General features: G+C 41.6%; 1 protein-coding gene across 1 annotated transcript; it reads left to right on the plus strand.

Moving 5' to 3' along the window:
* Window positions 1-7,717: 7,717 nt before the first annotated feature.
* LURAP1 (leucine rich adaptor protein 1) lies at window positions 7,718-22,540 on the plus strand. The gene is made up of 2 exons (XM_063297859.1): window positions 7,718-8,717; window positions 18,276-22,540. Exons 1-2 carry the CDS (start codon window positions 8,517-8,519, stop codon window positions 18,987-18,989), a joined length of 915 nt encoding a protein of 304 aa, XP_063153929.1. The 5' UTR covers window positions 7,718-8,516; the 3' UTR covers window positions 18,990-22,540.
* Window positions 22,541-23,086: the final 546 nt, after the last annotated feature.

Here is a 23,086-nt window from a genome sequence, read left to right on the forward strand (position 1 = left end):
CAGAAGCATCGACTTGTACCACGAAGGGATTAGAAGGGTTTGGATGCTGTAAAATTGGTTCTGTGGTAAAAAGTTGTTTGAGCGTTTCGAACGCTTGCTGACAGGCTGGAGTCCATTTAAGGAGCGCGCCTGGGTTCTTCGAGCGTCGCGTATCCCCCTGTCCTTTGGTTTTTAACAGTTCCGTAAGGGGGAGGGCGATTTCTGCAAAATTTTGGGCGAATGCCCGATAGAAATTAGAGAATCCAAGGAAACTTTGTAATTGTCTCCTGGTACGGGGAGGCTCCCATGCCACAATAGCTTCTACTTTTGCAGGGTCCATTTCAATGCCCTGAGCTGAAATTCGGTAACCCAGGTAATCAATTTGCGACTGATGAAACGCACATTTTGACAGTTTTGCGTACAATTCTGCTTTTTGCAATTTAGCCAATACTTGACGCACCAAGTGGATATGTTCTGACATGGTTTCAGTATAAATCAATACATCATCCAAATATACCAGTACCCCCTTAAATAGGTGGTCATGCAAGACCTCATTGATTAACTGCATAAAAACCCCAGGTGCCCCAGATAAACCAAAAGGTAAGACTTTATATTGGAAAGCCCCAAGAGGACAGTTAAATGCTGTTTTCCACTCATCCCCTTTCCTTATGCGAATGCGAAAATAAGCTTCTCTCAAATCCAGTTTTGAGAAGATTTTGCCTCTGGCCAGATGTGATAACATATCTTTGATCAGGGGCAAAGGATATTTATTTAATATTGAGACCGCATTGAGCCCGCGGAAATCGGTACAAAGTCTTAATGACCCATCCTTTTTTGGCCGAAATAGGACAGGAGCTCCTACCGGGGAATTTGCCGGCTCAATGAAACCCCTAGCGAGGTTTTTGTCAATGAACTCCCTTAGCGTGGTAAGCTCTTTGGGAGACATGGGGTATATTTTTGGGTGAGGCAATTTTACATTTGGTAAAAACTCAATGGCACAGTCCGTTTTTCGGTGGGGTGGCAAGCGATCCGCTTCTTTTTCCCCAAATACTTCAGCAAAATCCTGATACTGATTGGGTAGTCCTTCAAGAGGGTGAAGCGTTTGCACAGTAGTATACGCTACCCCTCCACCCTCCATGTCCTCCAGTAGGTCCTTTTCGGGTACTTTGTAAAATCCATCTGCAAACGTTACAGTTCTATGGAGCCAGTTGATAAAAGGGTTTTGTTGCACAAACCAAGGCATCCCCAAGATTACCAGAGGACCCCCCACTGGAGCTACCACAAATGGCAGCTTTTCCTGATGGGAGCCCATCTGCAAGGCAACCAGTCCCGTGGAAAGATTGACTGCTTTCCCTCCCGCCATAGTTCCATCCAATTGGGTGAAAATCATGGGTCTTGGCAAAGGGAACGTGGGCAGTTCCAGAGCCGCTACGACATCAGGGTGCATTAGGGAACGGGAGCAACCCGAGTCTAGCATGGCCCACACTTCCACAGTTTTGGTTTTTGAGCTCAGTTTAACTTTAACAGTCAGTGTGGGGAAGTTTCCACTCACCGAATCATGGTTACGCCCGGTTTCTTCCACCTGCCCTAGGGCGCCCTTCAGGGCAGGTGGTAGGCTTTTCCCGCCGGCTGCTCGAATTGCAACTCTTCCTCCTCTTCTCCGAAGGGTAGGTCGGGGGGGTCCAGTTCTGCGAGGGCCGCCTTCAGTTTTCGCGGTGGAGCAGTAGCAGGCGTCTTTACCGTGGGCTTCGTCTGTCGTTCCTCAGGACGGCGTCTCGGGCACGACGTGGCTCGATGCCCTTCTTTCCCACATCTGAGGCACTGACCCTTGGAGAACCGTTGCTCCCTCTCCTCTTCCCAGGTTTTCGGTTTGGGGCGGCTGGCAAGTCCAGATGTGCGCGCTCCTCTAGCCAGACGTGTTTGTCTAAGCTCTTTGGTATGGGCGTAGGTTCGTAGGGCATTTTCTGCGCTTCCCGCCAGCTGAATCCACCCATATAGCGTTTTGGGATCGTCTCTGCCTAGTGCCCATCGAAGGATTTCGGGTTCTAGCCCCTGCTTGAACAATTCGATGATTGTTGGCTCAGACCAGTCTTCCACTTTTCCTGCTAAAGCTTTAAACTCCAACGCATATTTAGCAACTGAGAGGGACCCTTGGTAGAGTTTGCGCAGGTCATTTTTGGCCGTTTCTTGAGCTAGGGGGTCTTCGAAATGCTCCTTGAGTGCCCACAAAAATTCATCGAAGTCCTCTAACTCAGTTGCCTCAGCTTGGCATAGTTGCACATACCAATCCGCTGCCCTTCCTCTCAGCTTGTTGGCAATGAAATTGACCTTGCCATGTTCAGACTGAAAGTTCCGACCCCAATCTTCTATATAATGCTTGGCATTCGTAATAAAGAAGGAGAGCGTTGCGGGATCCCCATCAAACTTCACTCCAAATGGTGGGAAGGTTCTTACCGGCTCAGCTGGCTGTGGCGGTGCCGCGAATGACAGCGTACGCCGAGCCCCCAGAGGTGGCCGATCCCTAGGAGGTCTTGCCTCTCGCTCTCCCCTTTGATGGGCTGATCGAGTCTTACTTCTCCCCCGGGTCGACAGGGTGCTGTGCCTGGGGTACTGTGACGGCTCTTCCTCCCAATCCTCCGGGGTGGGCTCTGCCTCTCTGGGCTGATCCTCTCTGGGTAGATCCTTGAGGATCGTCACTATTAAATCCATTTTATCTTCCAATGCCCTCATACGGGCCGGAGTGACCGGCTCCTCCTGGGGTTGGTTGGTTATCACCACCTTCGGTGACAAGGGGACCTCGTGCTCCCAGGCCAATTGGGGAGACCCCCTCCCCGTGGTTCTTTCCATAACAGATCTCTGTTCACTCCTGAGACTCTCCTGTATGGATGTCAGCAGCTCGTCCAATTGGGTATCTCGCAACTCCCGACGTGCTGCTCTTTGCGCTCTCGAGGTTAGCGCTGGCCGGCTTTTGGCCACCTCCCGCTCGTCTTCGCCTCCCTCACTTACGCGAAGTTGAGGTTCTGTCATCGCTGGCGTTCCCTCTTATCCAAGGATTGGATGGGGCCAGCGGAAAATGGAAAAAATGAATTCTCAGCTTTATGTAATGATTGCCTAAACCCAAATACTCAGTCTCACAAGCTCGGGCTTAAAGATAACTGATTTATTAAAGGAATAGTATGCAAATACAGAGAAAGCTGAGAATGAGCAAAAGCGCGCCAAATACAAACTTAAAAGCCTTGCTTGGGGCAGGTCCCGCCCCGTCGCCCGTCAGGACGTTCCCCCTCCCAGGTGCTGAATGCCGTTAGACGCGCCTGGGAAAGTAACCTTGAACAGGAGCGCAAACCCAAACATGCATTCCAAGCCCTCAAAACAAGGGAGGGCAACAGAATGGAAAAATCCCGGGTGAAGGGATACGGAACAGAGAATGACATGTGAAACGTTACAATGTTAACCAGACATTAGAATGAGAACATGACACACACACACACACAAAGTGTCTCCAAAGATATGCTGCATAATATTGTGAAATAAAGTAATTTCCTGCAACACCAGAAAACTTGCAACCCAAGGGTAACTTTGGTGTGATGAGAGCTGTGTGGTGTAGTGGGTAGTTGGACCAGGTACAGGGAGACCCGGCTTCTAATCTGCCCTCAGACATGGAAGTTCACTGGGTGATTCTGAGCCAGTCACTCTCTGTCAGCCCGACATACCTCACAGGTTTGCTGTTGTGGGGAAGAATAGGAGGAGGAAGCACTAGTAGTGTTTCTCAACCTTGGCAAATTTGAGACGTGTGGACTTCAACTCCCAGAATTCCCAGCTGGCTGGGAAATTCTGGGAGTTGAAGTCCATGTGTCCTAAAGTTCCCAAGGTTGAGAAACACTGCACTAGTATATTGCCTTGAGCTCCTGTACAAATAAAATTAAAAGTTGCTATCACCTTCCCCTTCCACCATTGCTTCTTGACCCTCATTGTACCGTTATTGCTCTCAGATGAAAATGGGTATGGCCATTGGCAGAAATCTTTTTCCCTCAGATCTTCAGAATAGTAGCTCAGTCAGTGACTGGATCCTAATACTAATAACCCTATGCCCCTTTGAGTCTACAAATCTCCTTTTTAGCTCCTGAAACAGACAGCTGTGCTGTTTTCAGTTGGGGAACTGGTGGTCTTCCTCATTTGCAGCAGCTCCAGCCAGCAGGGTCTGTCTGTGGCAGAGCAAAGGGATTTAGTTGCTATCTGGCCAGTTTAAGCCAGTCTGTTGTGTAGACATCCACTCCTTAGGTTTCTAAACTTACACATTTGAACAATAACAATATTAGACTACAAGGCTATGCATATCTTCTCCAGAATAAACTCTGATGGGACTTACTAAATATTTATTTAATTGATTTACATGGCTGCCCATCTCATGAATGTGACTCTAGGCAGCTAACATCACATTAAAAACAATTTTGAACAATATTAACAAAGGTAAGCACCTACAGTGGTCACTGAGGGTAAACCCAAACAAAACAATTTACAAAAATCTCTCAGTGGGCCACCTAACCTCCCAGTCCCCAGGCTCTGGAGCACATCTAGATGTTCAATGCATTACAAAAGGCTGGCAGAGTCGGGGCCAATCTCATTTCATGGGGTGTGGTGATACGTTCCAAATATGCAACTTTATAAAATTTACCTATTTCTTAATTTATTCAGTAAATAAGTACTGAATAAATTCAGTATTTATTCAGCTGCCCATCTACCATTGGAACTCTGGTTGGTGAACAAACAAACAAAAAATACAAAAAACAATAAAAAGAACCAGGCTGAGGCACTATAACAAACAGCTTCCCCAAACTCTGTAAATTCAATAGAACTTAAGGCCAAATACATATATCCTCTAATGAACTCTGAGTGACAGGCTGCAGAATGTTTCCTTGATACATTTTGCTGGAAGTTCTTTTGTATTTCCAAATGTGAAATGGATCTCCTTGCTCCCCTTGTGGTGTAATTTGTGATTCAGAATTGGTTTGTTCACCAGTTTTCTCGGTGGTCTCTTTCCCCGTGGTTAACTTGCCTGTGGTTGAATCATTGAACCCCAATTTTCTGCATCCTCTCGAATTAACCACACTGTCTAGGAGTGCACAGTAAGGTACTCTGAGAAATGGTGGGCCAATTCACTTCAGTGTGTTGTGGGAAAACAGCTACTGAGAGCTCCACAAAAAGAAATCGATTTCTAAGAAGAAATAAATACACATTATCATATGGATTCTTGTAAACTGTAGTTCCACTTGCTATACATCTATTTCAAAATACTAGCCATCGTGAAGAACCCTTAGAAGTTCAATTTCTTTCTCCTGGTGCAAATAAATGTATTGTTTTGTTCTATTCCTGCACTTGGAGGTGTATTTATTTCTAGTTCCCCACATTTGTGCCTTTCACACATGTTGGGCCTGTAACTGCCAGCCTTCCAAGCCAACATGCTGACCTGTAAGCTGCATATGTTGGGAAGATATCAAACTGGGGGAGGTGAATTAGGAAGTGTGCAAAGATATAGATCAGACAGCTAAGGATCAGGACTGTGGAGAGCTCCCCATGAAGCAAGGTTTGGGATTAGGTGGGATGCTAGGAAGTAGAAGTATCACGGCAGCACTGATCTGGAATTGAAATTCTTCAGAGATGATGGATGAATCCCATATTCCTGGACTGGAGCTATTTGGTAGATAAAATTGTACTACTTAGTAATGAGTTCTGGCATGGTTTAAATGTCTTCTGCAGCGTTTTGGGAATGCAGGACAGGAGACGGAGGATGATCTCTACGGCTATAGGTAGTTCAGAGGAAGAATAATTTGAGTCTGAGGAGTCAGAACAGGAAGACCTCCTTGACTGGGTTAATAAATTGTGCTTAACCCTGGTTTGCTTAACCGTGATGTACTGAGTAATCCTCAGTTGACTGGGTTCATACAGAACATTGGACCATAAACCAGAAGCATGCCTGGAGTATAATTATCTCACATTTACAAAAAGAAAAATGGTAGTCTACTGATATTCAAAGAAACATGTTCAACAAAAAAGTATTTTGAGTCATGAGCCTGTTTCATCACCTGTGATGTAATTTTACTTTTATTTTTAGGTAGACTCTTAAAGATGTGAATGATATGCCCAGAATCAATAAGCACAACTTTTCCTAGCATATAAATCCAACAATGAAAGAAGGAGCTTTATCTATTGAACTTCACTCTGCTGTAGTTCAAACAGGAGCTCTTCCAGACAGTGGATATAATGACATAATAATAAAGGCTATGAGTCCTCAATTAGTATGAACATACAAGTAGTCCTTGCTTAGTGACCACAATTGGGACTGGAAACTCTGTCACTAAGTGATGCAGTCGCTAAGCAAACTTTACATGACCATGAGGAGCTTACAACCTCACTTCCACTGTGTTCATTAAGCAAGACACCATGGGTTGTTAAAATCGACTTGTGGTTTTACTGCAGGCTTCTCCATTGACTCTGTTTGTCAGAAGTCGGTTGTGAAGCACACAAATGGCGATCACATGACTGCGGGATGCTCCAACAGTCATAAATGCCTGCTGGTTGCAAAGTGCCTGAATGTCGATCACATGACAGCGGGGATGCTGTGATGGTCGTAAACGTGAGGGCTGGTCATAAAGTTACTTTTTTCAGCACTATTGTAACTTTGAACAGTCGCTAAACAGGTGGGTCATTAAGTGACATCTACCTGTATGTAAAATGCTTATATGAGGTATGATGAAACTGACAGACAGGTAAGGAATGCTTCACTCCAATGGTCTAGGGCATAAAGTAAACTCAGGTTTTAAAAAGAATACACTTACATATTCATGCCAAGCTCACTTAATTACTCCAGGATTAACACAGAGACTGTCCATTGCTGTAACTAAATGCCTTATTCATTCTAGAGTCATCAGGAAGCTTCCTTATGCCTGGTCAAATTATTTATATGTTAGACTAATATCTTACTCTTCATCCATGAATTCAAACTGACACATCTACAACTTCTTTCAGGTCCCCCTCGCCCAACAATGCTGGGAGACAGGCTGGGCTAAAAGGATGATTGGGTTGTGGGGGGAAAAAAGAAAAAAAGTGCAATTTCAATCAGCCATTTATCTATTTTGTAAATAAAAGCAATATTTAAAATGTTTATTCATGTATTTGTTATCTTTGAAACATTTTATAAACAAAATATTTCACATATTTGTTGCATGTGAGTCTGAACAACAACATGTGCTTTTGTCCTGGCTGCTGGTAACGTAGTGTGCAGGCCCTTTGATATACTCTCTCTCTGGGTGTATTTAATATCATGAAAAGACACTAGCTTTTATTAATGATGATGCTCATTGTTTTATATAAAAGTGCTTTGGACTCTAAAAACTGGCATAAAAAATTTAAACAAGATGTCAATACTTATTGGAAACATTTATATACTCCTCTTTTCAGAGATTTGTTTTTATGGCTATACACAATGCATATTTATAGTTAGTACCTAAACAGTATGTAGATTTCTGGCTGGTAGTGGTGGTGGGAGCCTGCCCCCCCCGCCCCCCCAGCTCATTGCAGAGAGCGGACTCAGAGAAACTTAGCTTGGCCTTTCAGCTTAGCACCAAGGACACATATCCAGCTTCTCCCCTTCTAAGGAAGCCCCTCTAAAAATTCCATCACCAGTTCTGTCGTGAAAATAAAGGTAGGAATGAATGAAAAAAATACTGGTCAGGAAGGAAAGACAAGTGGCAAGGAGAAGCCTGTAAATTCAACTGCAATATAATGAGTCTAAACTGGATGTCCAGAGCCATCCTTCAAAATCTGGCAAGACTGGATTCCACTTGCGAGTGTTTGTTTATTCCTCCTGCCCTCCACTCAGGAAATAAGGTAAGGAGGAGCGTGCTTCTCCGTGGGGTATTACGGTAGCTGAGCTCGCCTCTCAGCGGCTCGCTCCTCCGCATTGTATTTCCTATCCCGGCCAGGTAGGGGAGGCTGGAGCCGGAGCCGCGCCGGGTGCGGGCCGGGGCTCTCCACGGGCAGCCCCTGCCGGGGAAGAAGAAGAAACGGGCTGTGTTCGTCGTTTGCTCCTGCAGTCCCGGGACGGGGCAGCCACATCTGGCGACCTGGAACTTTTGCCAGGCATTGGCGCTGCCGCCTCGGAGGACGCGGCCAACTCATGCCGGGCTGAACGCCGGGCGCTTCCAGCAGTCCTGGAAGGAAGGGGAGTCCAAGGACGGCGACGGGGAGGAAGGAGAGGTCCGCGATATACCCGGCAGGGCGCCGCTCGAGGGAGAAGCCTCGCTTGTGATGAGGAGCAAGGAGGGAGAGTCAGAGCCGACAGATTCACCGAGGCCCTCGGAGGGGCTCCGGTTTTTAAGGCTGCTGCCTGCGGAACTCCCGCCCTCACGCCCAGAGCTTCTGGGTGGGACTCTCTGCCAGGCCGAGTCTTCAGCCTCAAAAGCCCAGCTTGAGGGTTGGGAAGAGGAGCTCCCGCTGCCCGGGCAGATCCACTCTCTGGCTTTACCGCCCCCTTCCCCGGGATGGAGGCGCCGGGGAGTGGTGCGGAGCTGCCTCTTCCCCCAGACCTGAAGGATCTGGAGATGAAAGTCGGGCAGAAGCCTCCGGACGGGCTGGTCCGGTGGCTGCGGGGGGACCCCGCTGCTCACCTGCTTCGGAGCAGCCCGAACCGGGGGCCGCGCCACGGGCTGGGAGAGAAGATCAAGGCGCTGAAGCTGGAACTGGTGAGTCACGGAGCCTCTGTCCCCACCCCCCACCCCCCGCGCGCCCTTTCGGAGATAGGATGCCCCCTTTGCGCCCCCTCCCCCGGTTCTGGAAGGAGAAGAGGTAAACACCCTATTCCGCCAATTCCCCTCCTCGTTCATTCCCCTTCCTTTCCACTCCGAACTGCTTAAGGTGCCCTGTGGCCTTCCTATGCTAGTGACGGCTGATTGGGCGTAAAGCATACCTCTCTATGAATGAGTGGATCTACTGTAGTTGTAGAAACGCAACTAGGTACATTTAGTTTTCTTTCCCTCTCCCCCCCTCCCATCTCCTCTTTTTCCTTTAATGGGGCAAACCAAGGCCTATGGCTGGGTGGCAGATTTTTGTTGTTGAGTGAACTCAGGATTTTCCTCGGACACCTTCCCCTGATGATCCGGCTGCTTACTGTATGCTGAACCTGATCATTAGTGCTCCCCATGGAGCATCGATCTTAGCCTGGTCCTCCTGTCCTTTACTTGCAGGTCCCAAGAAAAAACTGTTCAGCCCTGTTTGCCTACTTTTCTGTAGACCAGTGTTTCTCAACCTTAGCAAGTTTAAGATATGTGGACTTCAACTCCCAGAATTCTGGGAGTTGAAGTCCGCATATCATAAAGCTGCCAAGGTTGAGAAACACTGCTGTAGACTATCAACTTATTGGATACCCCCCTATTTCCCAGTTCTTGGTTCCAAACAGTGCCTCTCTATCCCCATCCCATGGTGGGCAACTCTGCACCCCTCTGTTCCAGCTCAGCTTCCTTTCCAGGATGCAAAGTTATCATCTGATCTTGGATGTGGCAGGATCCTAATGGCACTTCCACTCTATGCTCCAATACTTCAGTGTTGGAGGCTTGCTATATGTTATTATTACTTATTACTTATATTATTATAGTATAGTTCACTCTGCTCTCTAGGTCTCAACCTATTTTCCCTTGCATCCATTATACATCTGATCATGAGGCCACCATTCCCCAGCCCAGCCCCCTTCAAATGTGAGATTGAAGTATGTGGAGCCCAACTTCAGATACTGGAGACATTTCTCCAAGTCTAGTTTCACAGGTGAGAAGGGGTGTCTCTGAAATACTAATGATGGAGTTGGAGGGTGCTTTTCAATGGGATTCTGCAAAGTGCTTCCATTGAAGTAATCAGTAAGATAAAATGGGACCAAATCTCCTATTCAAGTTAATGGACATGGACACACAGACACATACACACTCAGTGTTACATACTTGGCATACTCGATCAGCCCAATTCAGACAAAAGGATGAAAATGGATAGAATGGATCTAAGAAATATTTAGTGTGCTCAAAGTGATCACAGAATAATGTTAATGTGTCCAGCTTTAATTTATTTATTTGGCAACTGGAACTAAACTAAGTAGGTGCTAGGTAAGGTCAAGTCAAGTTCAACTCCAGGTAACTTCATGGCTGCATCCATATCTTGTTCTCTGAGAGCAAGATGTATTAATTTACTTACTTATTGAGGCTTATATGTCACTCCAATTGTAAAACAGCTGGATATGGAAGTAGTTTGTTATTCTCTTTGAGATTTTTTTAAAACTTCCCAGGCTAGTCTATTGCCCTGAATGTGTCTCATCCAAGTACTAATCAAGTCCAAACCTGCTTAACTGTTTTGGGGATCAGCTAAGCAGGGTGGCAGCTCAAGTTATTATTATGATTGCTTTGAATCATGCTGGTTGCATCATGGCAGATTTATTATATTTGACCTTCAAGGCAAGGGAGATTCAAATAGGAGAATGTATACATTTATTAATTTATTTGTTTATTACCAGCCACAGTCAAATGACTCTGAGGCTTACAAGATCATCTAATACATACAAATATCCATGGTATAATATTAACAACAAAAATAAAATTTGAAAAATACATCTATAATGAAATAATTTTAAAAAAACAACAACCACAAAACAGATGTACATGTTTCTTTTTTCTTTTCATTTCATTGTTTCTACTTTTAACATGTAAACCACCCAGAGTTGTTTGGGAGTCGGGCAAGCTCTAAATCCAATGAAATAAAAATAGTCAAACCAATAAATCCCAATAAATAGATGGCAACTGTCACAACACTAATGTTCTTCTACATAGAGTAACTCAGTTTTGAGCAATTTACAAAATGCTAATGAAGTAAGATTGCTTCTCCACTTCTGTTTTCTGTGAGGTGAAAGGAAGGGATAACAGTAGAATTTATTTCCAAGAAGTTAGGCAAAAAAATACCAGGGCAGTAAGCTAGACTGAAAAGTTGGAAAACATTGGAGCAAACCACTTCTGTGTTGTTACCCATAACATTGTATGTTTCTATCCAAGAAGTCACCAAGAGCTGAATTTGATTCAAAGGAAACTTTTAAAAAGTGCCTAGGATTGCTCGATTCAATCCTCTGGTGTCACTAGGGTGTAGTTGTTGAGAAGGTGAAAATGACTCAAGAACCTTAAAGCTTATTTTTTGTATTTTCTCAAGGTGGCCACAGGCCAGCTACAGTCTTTCAGCCTCATCTACAAATGGGGATAATAATGATAGAACTGCAGTGATCATTAAAACATTGTCTATGAAGGGGCTGAACACTTGAAATGTGCCATATAAATACCACATTTGCAAACTCACCGTTCATTTTTCCCTATCAGCTTGGAAGGAAAACTTATTATTTCTAAAGGAACTTACTCTCAGTTGTAGGCAACCTAAGAGGAGAGTCCTCCAGGTTAAATTAGATGGACACTCTGCAGGGTGTCATCCAGGTGTGATTTACATTGCAACTCATTTATATGGGAGTAAGTCCCACTGAACTTAATGGATTTATGAGTCAATATATACAGGATTGTGTTGTTAATCTGTTGAGATACCCATAAAAAGTAAAGAAGTAAAAGGTTACTTCTGATCTTTCATTTTTTAATTTGGGGGCCAAATAACTCAGTCAGCATTGTAATAAACAATGGGGCCTCAACACCAATCTAATTCCCATTTTTAAAATGATCTTCATATGAAACTTGGTATTTAAATATTACTTTCCCATGCCAACATAAAAGAGAATGAGAGAAAATTGTTTTGTCTTGAGATTGTTTCTCCAGGCAGAAAATAGCATGCAAAGGAACAGTCCTTCATTCTCCACACACTGGCTGGCTGTTTGCATGAGGGACGCATCTGCTCCCCAGCATGAGAATACTCTTAAGGTTTCTTAGGAAGACCGTCTTGTTTTGATTTTTCAAACTGAATGTATTTTCATCCATCACATGCTTTGTTTCATTCATGGACTTCTTCATTTACAAGGATGCTGAGTATGTTGGGATATATTAAGTTACATGCTTCACTGCCACAAATGGCTGATTAAGGAGATTGATTTCCACGTGGTAAATCAGACTGTTTTCAGTATAGCTTTGCAGGTACATGCAAAACAGAACCACCTGCCCTAGAACTGCCAGCAGAACAAGCCTAACTTTGTTGCCTCTGATTCCTTGGTCTGGAGCAAAGCTCCATGTCCATCTTGGAGCTTTAGATTTCTTCTGAGAATTACATCCAGGTATAAATCTGGGAAGGGTTGTCCTCAAACTGATTCAGGCAAAAGTAGAATTGGATTGACTGAATCCATCCTTTTTATTTTCCTGGGAGGTCTAGTTTAGATTCTTTCCTACTGAGACTGGGGCAGTTAACTCTCCCTGACTCTCTTGGTTTCAAAAGGAGCCTTTTAAAGCAAGATATCAAGGAGAAGAGGCAGGAAAAAGCTACTCCTACCTCCCACCCCAGCTAACGTGAGTTGGCAAAGCATGTTTTCGCCAAAGCTTGTGCCCCAGATGTGCTGGAGTACAAACTCCCTAAATGCCAGCCAGCATGGCCAACAGATAAAATGTCAAAATGCACCAGAGGTGAGGGTGTTTGTGCTTAATTCATGCTGTTGGATGTCACATTACTGTATGTGATGTATGTGTAATGTAGAGCTGTATGTGTAATGTTTTTTCAAGTCCTGCTTACCTTGTTTGGGACAGTTGCTCCAGGCCTTAGCAAGTAGTAGTTCCTGCTAATCTGGTCTGGACCTGGAAGTCCAGTTATTATTTGAGTGGGAAATATCAGGGTTGCAGGCTAGTCTGGGAAGTTGAAAAACACCCTTGAGGGAAACATTGGCACCTCATTTCTGTATTGTTTCCAAGACAATTGCATGGATGAAATTGACTCAAGGAAGATTTGATCTTTTTACTTGTTCCAGAGGAGTTAAAACCTCTTAGAAGATATATTCAGTGGAATACAAGAGGAAGCCTTTCTGATGATGGCATTTAGGTTCCAAAATTCCCTTCTAAAAGCTTTTAGAAAGTTTGTGAAAGAAATCTTTATTTTTGGTAGGAATACATCTGATCTGGACTGAAAATGGTTACATCATTTAATTTAGTTTTTAACTTTCTGTATGCTTTTAAATGGCATTTTCTTTTGGTTGTGTTCTGTAGTTTTTTGCTGCTATTCTGAATCATTTATTATCAAAGTGATTTTAATTCACTAGTTTACTGTTTTGTTTGTTAGCTGCCTACTGGTTTACATGCTTTAAATGGAAGGTTATGTGATGAGATTAAATAAACACATAGTAAAGCACTAGGATTATAATTCTACATGACTAAAAGAACTATTTATATTACTTCTAACTGAAGCAAGCCCGGGCTGGAATAAAATGAAATCATAGCATCATTTTCAAGAGCATTGCTTGTGGGGGGGAGGGGTCTTTGTAGGATCTGTGTTTTACATTTTCTGGGCCAAATGTGCGAAAGACATAATGCAAAGATCCATGGCCCATTTTATTATCTGCATTCTATTAAGCTTTCTTTAGCATCCTCTTTAAATTGGAGAGCTCTGTAATTTAGTATGGATATTATTTTGATACCTGGGAGGCCTGGGCAGATTAATTTCAGACAGTCACTATGTTATTGGAGTTCTGCAGCATCTCTTTACAGTAGTTCGAAAGTAAGACTGCAGCGTGCACAACATGCCCATCAACGTAGACATTACTTTCTGTATTCTGAGAAATGAAAACAGTTGAGAGCCTCAACAGGAAGGTCCTGAGGGATTTTAAGACTATCATGTAATGCTAGGGAACAGATGTACCAACCACAGTGCATTCTATCTGTAGTTACAATATTAGACCAACATGGAGTGGTAATTAAAGTGTTAGACCAGTATTTCTCAACCTCAGCAACTTAAGATGCATGGACTTCAACTCCCAGAATTCCCCAGCCAGCATGCTGACTGGGAAATTCTGGGAGTTGAAGTCCACGCATCTTAAAGTTGCTGAGGTTGAGAAACACTGTGTTAGACTAAGGCCAAGATACTGAGGTTGAAGTGTACTCCCAGATCACAGGCTGACTTTGGGCTAGTCATATTGCTCTTCCTACCCTACCTTTCTCCTGCTTTGGAGAAAGTGGAAGGAAAAAAGGTTATGCTTGTTGCCTCAAGATCCTGAAGTATTTGTAATCAAGTTTTAATATTCGTATGCCATACTTTAATCACAAGATTAAAAAACAAACAAACCTCAGAGTAATCATTAAAATGCACAATGAAAGAAACAAACTAAGTAAATGCATGTAAATATATAATAAAGGCATAACCTAGAAGAGTTAAAAATGTCTATGCAGTAGATACATTTATAAATAACAAATTGCAAAGGCCCAGGAGAATAAAAATAATTTTGCCTGGGGCTGAACAGACAATAAAGTCAGTGTCAGGCATCTTTCATTGGAGAGGATCTCTCGGGGTCAGGGGTCTCTTTATTTATTTTAACATTTATTAATATATAGATTTATATCCTGCCTTTATTTTGTGTAACTCAAAGCAGTGTACATTATCTATCTATCTATCTATCTATCTATCTATCTATCTATCTATCTATCTATCTATCTATCTATCTATCTATCTAATTTGTCCCCGCCCATCTCCTCCCTTCGGGGAACTCTGGATAATGCTCTACCTCCTCTTTTCCCCACAACAATACCCCGATGAGGCGAGTTGGGCTGAGAGACAGTGATTACTCCAAAGTCACCCAGCCAGCTTTCATGCCTAAGGGAGGACTAACATTTATACTTTCCTGTTTTCTAAGCCAGCACCTTAACTATTATGCCAAACTGGCTCTGTTACTGAAAAGACCCATTTCAGGCCACTAGCCACACCTCACTTTGTGAAGGTCCTCACTAATGTAGCGAATCTTCTTCGTCTAGGATGTGTAGGAGGAGATCTTTCAGTGCATATTCTATATAAGGCTGCTTAATATGTCCCTTGTCCTACAAGTGCCCTTCCATAAATTCTTGATATTTATGGCTGAAACAATACATATTTTAAAATAAAGCCTTTTTGTTTTAAAAATGAATTTAATCCTATAAAAAGGAACTTTTAAAAAGTCAGAAGCTGCCCAATTAAATGAATCCTGTGATTCATTCTTGGAGCATCCTATACAGTTACTCTCATTTCCAAAGTGGGAGTGTTTTCAGAAGTATTTGCTTTCCTCATTAATTTGAGGTGGATTTATGTGCATGGTTAATCAACCATACCTAACTCTTAATGAGTCATCTTCATACTCTGCCCTTCCAGATGTTTTGCACTATAACTCACAGCAGCCTCAGGTAATATGGCCAGCAGTCAAATATACTGGATTTGTTTTTGACTGGGAATCTGCTATAGATGATGTACCATTAAAATATATTGCTAAGTCATAAGGGACCAAACAGTTTATAAGGTTTAGATAAGCATCTTAACACGATCAACAAATATAGGTTGGCATTGTATTTTCTTTGATTTTTAACAATAAAGATCTTGTTTTGAAAGTTACAAATAACAATGAAAGTGCATTTCAGAAGTTTTCCTCTTCCCTTCCCTCCAAGCTATACATCCAATTTCAGATAAAACAATTCATTCCACTGTTTGGGAATTGCTGCAACATGTTAGTCACAGCTCTTAAACAAACACCAGGTGTTTGCTTTTATTCAGAAATAGGACTATAGGCTTGTGCAACTGGATTCATGTCCTATTTGTTTTCCAGTCTCTTCCTGATTTTTTTGAAATGTTTCTGGACAAATATTTCTGTAGTTCCTCCATCTGTTCATTCAGATTGCCACTTTCTAAGATCAAGTTGCACAATTGAAATATAGAGATTGTTGCTGTAAATACTTATCTGCTACTCTGAAACATTCAATTCAAAGCCAGCTGTAGAGAATTATCAAAGGCAAAACAAATGTAATTTTCTTCAATTCCTTAAGTACTCATCTAGGTATCAGGACCATTCCACCCCAGTAAAATGTAATCAAGATCATGGATAGAATCTGATTCTTCCCTTCCCTTCCTTCATATTAACAAATGGCACTGAATTAGTTGCTTTGGTTTCAAGAAAAAGAGGTGGCAAATGTGAAATATATAAAGATATATATATATATATATATATATATATATATATATATATATATTCACGTTACAGTCACTATTGGAAATACTAGTATGACAGGATTGTAAACATGCATATTTTCCATGTGAAATATATAAAGATATATATATATATATATATATATATATATATATATATATATATATTCACGTTACAGTCACTATTGGAAATACTAGTATGACAGGATTGTAAACATGCATATTTTCCATGGGATAAATTGTACGTAGGTCAAGAATTCTATAAACAGACTGTTTATAGGTGAAGGTCCCACTATATCATGCTTTACTGGAATAATCTATAAAGCCAGCCTAAATGTATGGCTTTTAGTGTTTCCACTTTCCATGGGTTGGTCTTCTTAATCTATAGGCAAAGACATTCCTTTTGGTTAATTTTTAAGCATGTATTTTTGGAACTGTTCCCCTCTGTCCATGGTGCTCACATCCCACATCAGCTAGTTCAACATTATCTAGTCCAGCTGGAATCATTTACCAATACTGTTTTCTTTGAATCAAGTCTAATAAATCAAGCTTCTCTAAACAAGTTTTGTGCTAGATTTTCAAGAACTTTGACTCTCTTCTGCCCTTTGTGACTGCATCTCCTATTCTTGCAGGGCAACATACAAGAGTAAACAGACTGAATACTTTGGCAGCTCCAATTTGCTTGAAGTTGATTCATATAGCCAAGCAGCTGTTTCAAAATCAAATAATGTTGGATTATTCTCTTTGTTAGGAGCTGTTTGCCATTGCTACTCAGTACATAAAAACTTTAAATCTTTACCATGCCACTGCTCAGCACAAAAGCTTGTAGTAATTGCGGAAAATGCCAGATCCTGAAAGATAAACAGGTAGAGACAGATGGTCCCTTTCATATGGTTTGGGCATCCTAGGGCCTTATATGGCTAGTTTGTGTTAATGAATTTGCCTGTGGAGGTAAAACTGCAAAAAGACTTAATGGCAAACCCAATAGTTAAAAAGATTAAAATATAATACTTTCAATGAATGGAAATGCCTTCTCCTTTTTGATTCATTGATTCTTTCAGCCTTCCCCAGCTTGGTGCCTCTACAAGAGCTGGAGCTACAGCTTCCATACTTCTATCCAAGTGCACATTTGTGACTGTACTAGAGTGGATGGAAGACTAGAATTCCTTCTATTTTGCCAAACTTGGAAACCTTCTCCAACCTAGTGTTGGATTTTAACTGGGGATCATGGCAATTAAAATATAGCACATCTGGTGGCACCTGATTGAGAAATTGGAGTTTACATTCCAAATTTCCCAGCAGATTGCACCATAGAAGTAAAATGATCCATATATATTACATTATAAATCATATAAGGCCATTCACAATAGTGTAGAACCTACATTATTCCAGTGCCAATTACTGCCTGGTAGCAGAAAACCAACAGTCATGTCCCCAGTGGACAATTTATTAAGAGGATGGAGTTTTCTGTATCATCAGTGAGTGCATTTTTGTTTCTGAAGGTAATGTATTTTCATGGATGATGAATTGACCACCCATGTTGTAGTTTTTAACAGAAGCTAGTTCAAAATATTTGTATATAATTTAGAAGTTATAGGAGTCTATAATGGTACATTTAAGGTTTTTATTTCAGAGAATGAGGTAAATAAATTCTAGTTCTGTTCAAGAGGGGACCTATGATTGACTATTTAGTTTCCCATTTACATACATGACACTCAGTATCTAACTGCTTATTCTTTCTCCCCTTTTCCAATATTTTGTGGAAATGTACATCACTTACATCAGGGATGGGAAACCTTTTCAATCCTTGGGAATATTGGGGAGCATGTCCCAGCAATGGCCAACACATTCTACCTTTTCTCTCATTGATACACAGTTGATAATCCTTTCCATTCCATTTGCTTACCTGAGTGGGACCATCCATATGAACTGGAGAAAGATCATGAATATGTTGCCTTAGAAAAGAGGCCCAGTTAAATGTGAAAAATTGTCCCTTAGTTATATTTCTGTGCTTGGTGTGCTTTACATTCAGAAATATTGGGCCTTTGAATGTTGTATAGGTATACAGTAATTCCAGTTCACCTTGGAAGATCTTCCATCTAGCTTATGATCCAGTTAACAGATTATACTTTTTTCTTTCTCCACAGGCCTACCTGAGAGCAATAGATATCAAGATCCTCCATCAACTGGTAGCTGTGAATGATGGAATAGAAGCAGTCAAGTGGTTTCTTGAGGAAAAAGGAATGCTGACCAGCCGCTGTAGCAGCCTTACCAGCAGTCAGTACAGCTTGGTAGAAAGTCAAGATACATCCTGGCGAGGCAGCTGGAGCAGTCTTCAGGACCCCAATGACAAGCTGGATAGTATATCTATTGGTAGTTATTTGGATACACTAGCTGACGATATGGATGAATATGGACAAAGCTCTTCTGTGGAACCCATAATGTCACCCACCTTAGGCAGACCTCTGGGCAGAAGTGAATTAGAAAGATCGAAGGCAGATCTAGACAGGCCCTTTCTTGCAAAGGTGGACAAAGAGCAGGACAAAAGCAAAACTTATACTGAATGGGCCTCTGGTTTAATTAAAAGCCAAAGTTTTAACAAGCAAAGTGCACCTGTCCAGCTGTCACCACCAATGGCTAATGGGATCTTGGGTAGACAAGTCCCAATACTAGAGCAGAGCCTTGAGGAGAAATTTACCTCTGTAGCTGCAGAGCAACTGAGCAAAGAGAGTCTAGCAATAAAGGCCTCCAGCAACAGCAAAACTGATTCAGAGAATTGCAAGCTCAACAACAGGAAGCAGCTGGAATATGATGGTCATTGGCAGTGGGTTGAGTCTCAGGAAGATGTGACATTCTTGTAGCATCCATGACTGGCTCCCTGGATTAACAGTAAGGGGCTCCAGGCTTCATGCACTAGTCTTTTTGCACCTGGGGCTGCAAGCTGTACCCTCTCTGTCTAAATGGCTCTTTTTCTTTGACCAGGACTGTAGAGATGCATTTGCTGGTGGACAGAACATAGGTATATTAGCCAGATGGCATTCTCCTTCTAAGATCTGAATCCTTTTCCAAGAATGAGGGCACATAAAAATACTCCTTTATTTGAAGCCTTTGGCCCACCAAATGATGCACTTTTGTGCCACAGTTCTAGTTTCTATGTCAGTGGAGGCTCATAAGCTGGACTTTCAGGTTTTGGCAAAGCTGTTCACTTGAGTAGCACTCAGTCCCATTACATGTAACCAGTATTCCCCTAGGGATAACTGATTTTTTATGAATGAAACCAGAGACAAATCTTTGATATTGCAACCCTTTTAATCAATTTCATTATTATTCATGTCATAGGAAATACTGCTTCTCCATTTGCTTGATATTTCAGTTACGTCCTGGGTTTAAGAAAGAAATGTAGAATTCTACAAAGAAGCCCTCAAGTTCATTCACTACACTCACCAGAATAAATATCTCCTTCATTCTGCTGACCATGAGAACCAACCTTCCACCTGAGCCTGAAGCTGAGCAAAGTAGGGAGGGAGTCTGTTGGCCTAATGAGTCTTGAAAACACTTGGTGAAGGGCTGAGGCTTAAGCCTGTTGTGCTGCACTTTCAAGGGACTGCAGGTGACACAAAAGTGCAGCAAATATATGGGGATAATCTCTCTCACATCTTATGTCAGGCTTGGAAAATAACTGGGACTTTTCTGCTTTGTGGTATACTTTGGAGGCAACCTAGGTGCCTTAAACATGCTCAGATAGGGCCTTGCCTCTTGAGCTGGAACTGGGGATGGAAAAGAAGAATCACCAGTGACCTTGCATTATGCTACAAAAGTGCCCTGGCTGGCTGTTTTCTAGTAACCATAATATTGGCCAACCAACTTTCATGGGACCCAGGCGAAAACAGCTAAAGGTGCATTCAAATTTTGAGTTTCAGTGTCATATTTTTAAATGGCAGCTCAACACTGGCTTTAAAAAAAATTTTTTAAAAAATTTCAATATATTGAGCTATGATAAACTTGCTTTGCCCAATAAATCTGTCCCCAGATTGAAATCATACCTCTTTAAAAAGGTCATAGAAGAGCTGGGTGACATTTCCTCCTCTGAAGCCTGGGTTACTTTGTTGTGTTTCCAAGAAAAGTCAGACTTTCTGCCCTGAGAAAAAAGATTCCAGAGGTAGTACGAAAACATGGAAGGTTTACACATAGATTTCCCTTCCTTAATGTCTGTGAATTTATTGTGATTTCATAATAAAATCCTCATCTGGAAGCAATTTTTGTAGGATTTCAAAGTAATTCTAATTTTGATGGATTGAGGAGATTGCACTGCTGCTGTGTGATGAATGGATTAACAAGATTATGCAGGGTACATTTTCTCTCTCTTTTCCTGTGTGTCCATGTGTGGGGGAGAGGGAATCAAGTTCTTTACTTCTGATTATTTATTTAGCTTTAAGACTCAGTCCAAGAGAGCACTGAAAAATTCTTAGTAATATATTACGTTGCAAATAATTCTGTCAGTTTATCACAGATAGGAAAAAAGTAAATGAGGAAAAGACATACACAAAACCCTAAACTTAACAATACAAAAAATATTTTGGCTCAAGAGCCATTTCCTCCACTTTCTTTTTAACTTGGCTATAAAAAAGGCACTGACATTTTTTTATGACATGCTAAGTTACTAATGGCCATGCTATACCCAGTGATCACAATTAAAGTGTTTAGGGGAGGGAGAAAAGGAAGCATTGTTCACTAGAACTGAAATGTGGAGCAACATTCTATGACTTTAAATACTTCCCATTCAACCCCACCCCAAGCTATTACAGTATTTAGGTTGTTTAAAAACTATTCAACCTTTTTTTCAAGCTAGACACGTTCTTTGTGAATGTGCAGTTGACATTTTATCTAATCTGACTCTATAATCTGCCTTTTCTATACATTCCTTTTCTGAGCTGTTCTACTTGGCAATGGCTTGATGTCCAAAGGATATCAGCTAAGCAACCTTATTGGAAATTTGAGAGTGTGTCATGAGCACTGCAAAAATGGCTGCCATGGGAGATGGGGCCAGTTACAAAACATCTGTTTAAATCGAAAGCAAACTGATGAGGTTGTACCCCTTCCCCAGATGCTGTCCTACAGCTTCTGTCCTTTTTCAGGATAGATGGGTACACTTTCAATCATTTTTATTTTCTAAGGATGCCTGTGGCCACAGAGTCATGCTTATAAATAAAAGTCATACTGGAAGCTGGGTCTTCACTTTGGGCAGCTTTCTATTGTTGTTGTTATTATTATTATTATTCTGAACCAATTATTTCATTAAACTGGAATAGGCATATTAAAGAGGTGGACTTTATGTGGTGGATGGGAATGTGGAACATTTCTTGAATATAGAACATTCATAATGTTTGCTTTCAAAGCAACCAGATAGGCAGTCATTTTGATCTGATCAATGCACATGTAGGATACATTTTGACAGATCTATTTTACATGCCTGCTTTCTGCAAAATTTGGACTATGCAACCTCAAACAGAATTACAGAACTGTTTGGGCTCCAAGTCTATTGTGTGGATTATCACACCCATCCGTATCACTAAACGCAGCAGAAATCTCTCCAGAACAGGAAAGAAAAAACCCTCAGTGATTTAAGCAAAGCCATACGCATGATGCGGGGAAAGACAAATCAAAGGAAAGAATCCACACTTGCAAGGTAATATATTCAGAAGAAAGAAGTGGAGGCTTAGTTTATGGCCATGTTGTATGGGAACAGAACATCAGCTATGCTGAACTGCCTCAAATCATAGCATGTGGTTTTCTGGAAATAGTGCATATATTTTGTGTTTTGGAAGCATAACAATGCTGACCCTTTTCCTTTTTTTTAGAAAAAATGTTCTCCACATGACAAAATTAAATGCTGGATATTTCACTATTTTAGCCCAGGAGAATTCCTCCATTTGCATCAAGCAGGGAGAAATGAAGTTTGTAATTGATGTAGCTCTTTCTTGGGCACCTAAAAGTCTACGTCTTTCCCTTTGTTATTATAGAAATGGTCTCTTGAGATTGATCCTTTTAGAACCACATATTAACACAGGGAGAGAGAGAGAGAGAAACAAGATCTTGGGGATAATGAAAATAATAGAGTCCCCTTTTTGGGAGAGATGGGCGGTGATAGAAATTTGAAGAATAAATAAAATAAATATCAGACAAAAATTTCCAGTCTTAACATCTGCTATTTTATACGTACATGATCACTGGTAGCTTAAAAGCATTGGTGGGATTATATAGAATTTCTTTTTCCTTTGGGTGCAAAGTTCATCATGCCATAAAATGTAAATTGATGCTGTGCTGAATTTTCATGAGGTTCAATTTTCATTGCAAATGTTCTTGCCTTGTGGGATGCAAAATATTTATTAATAAAGGCTGATCTTTAACTCTTGTGGCATTTTGAAATATCAGTTCACAACTATTGTTTTCCCAATCTGCTTTGGTGATTGTAAGAAGGAGTTGTCTGACCAACAAGTTACTTCCCTCATTTGTTACTAGGTATGGCAATTACACTGACTGCTAGCTCTATGACCTTCTTTTTGTCCCATTCCAGTTGTAGTCAGTTATATTTGTGACCAACTAGATTTAGCAGATTGGATTCAGATGCTCAAACCTAGACCTTGCCCTTTGCATTGCATAGCTTCCAGTGAAATACGTCTTCAGATTTACATCTATTACAAACTTTCAGCTATGTATTATGCTCCTTTTCATCATTTACAATGCTATCACTTTTATGGGTTTGGTTGGCCACTTCTAGGGATTATTGTGAGAAGTTCTGACCATTTATTGTACCAATGTAGGAACTGACATTTCTGGAGTGGCTGTTACAAGGCTTGAAGAACATTTAAGTGATTTCACATGGATAGAGATCAGATGCACCCATGTGGTCAGTCTCCACCCATGTGGTTGAACGCTAAATATATTTTCAGTTCCTCAG

This window comes from Candoia aspera, chromosome 3 (assembly GCF_035149785.1).
Source record: "Candoia aspera isolate rCanAsp1 chromosome 3, rCanAsp1.hap2, whole genome shotgun sequence".
NCBI lineage: Eukaryota > Metazoa > Chordata > Lepidosauria > Squamata > Boidae > Candoia > Candoia aspera.

What these genes read in the sequence shown, in the direction of transcription:
- LURAP1 (XM_063297859.1), top strand. Translation starts at nt 8,517, where the DNA reads ATGGAGGCGCCGGGGAGTGGTGCGGAGCTGCCTCTTCCCCCAGACCTG. An exon ending in AGGCGCTGAAGCTGGAACTG is followed by an intron (nt 8,718 to 18,275) that starts GTGAGTCACGGA and finishes CTTTCTCCACAG; the next exon opens with GCCTACCTGAGAGCAATAGA.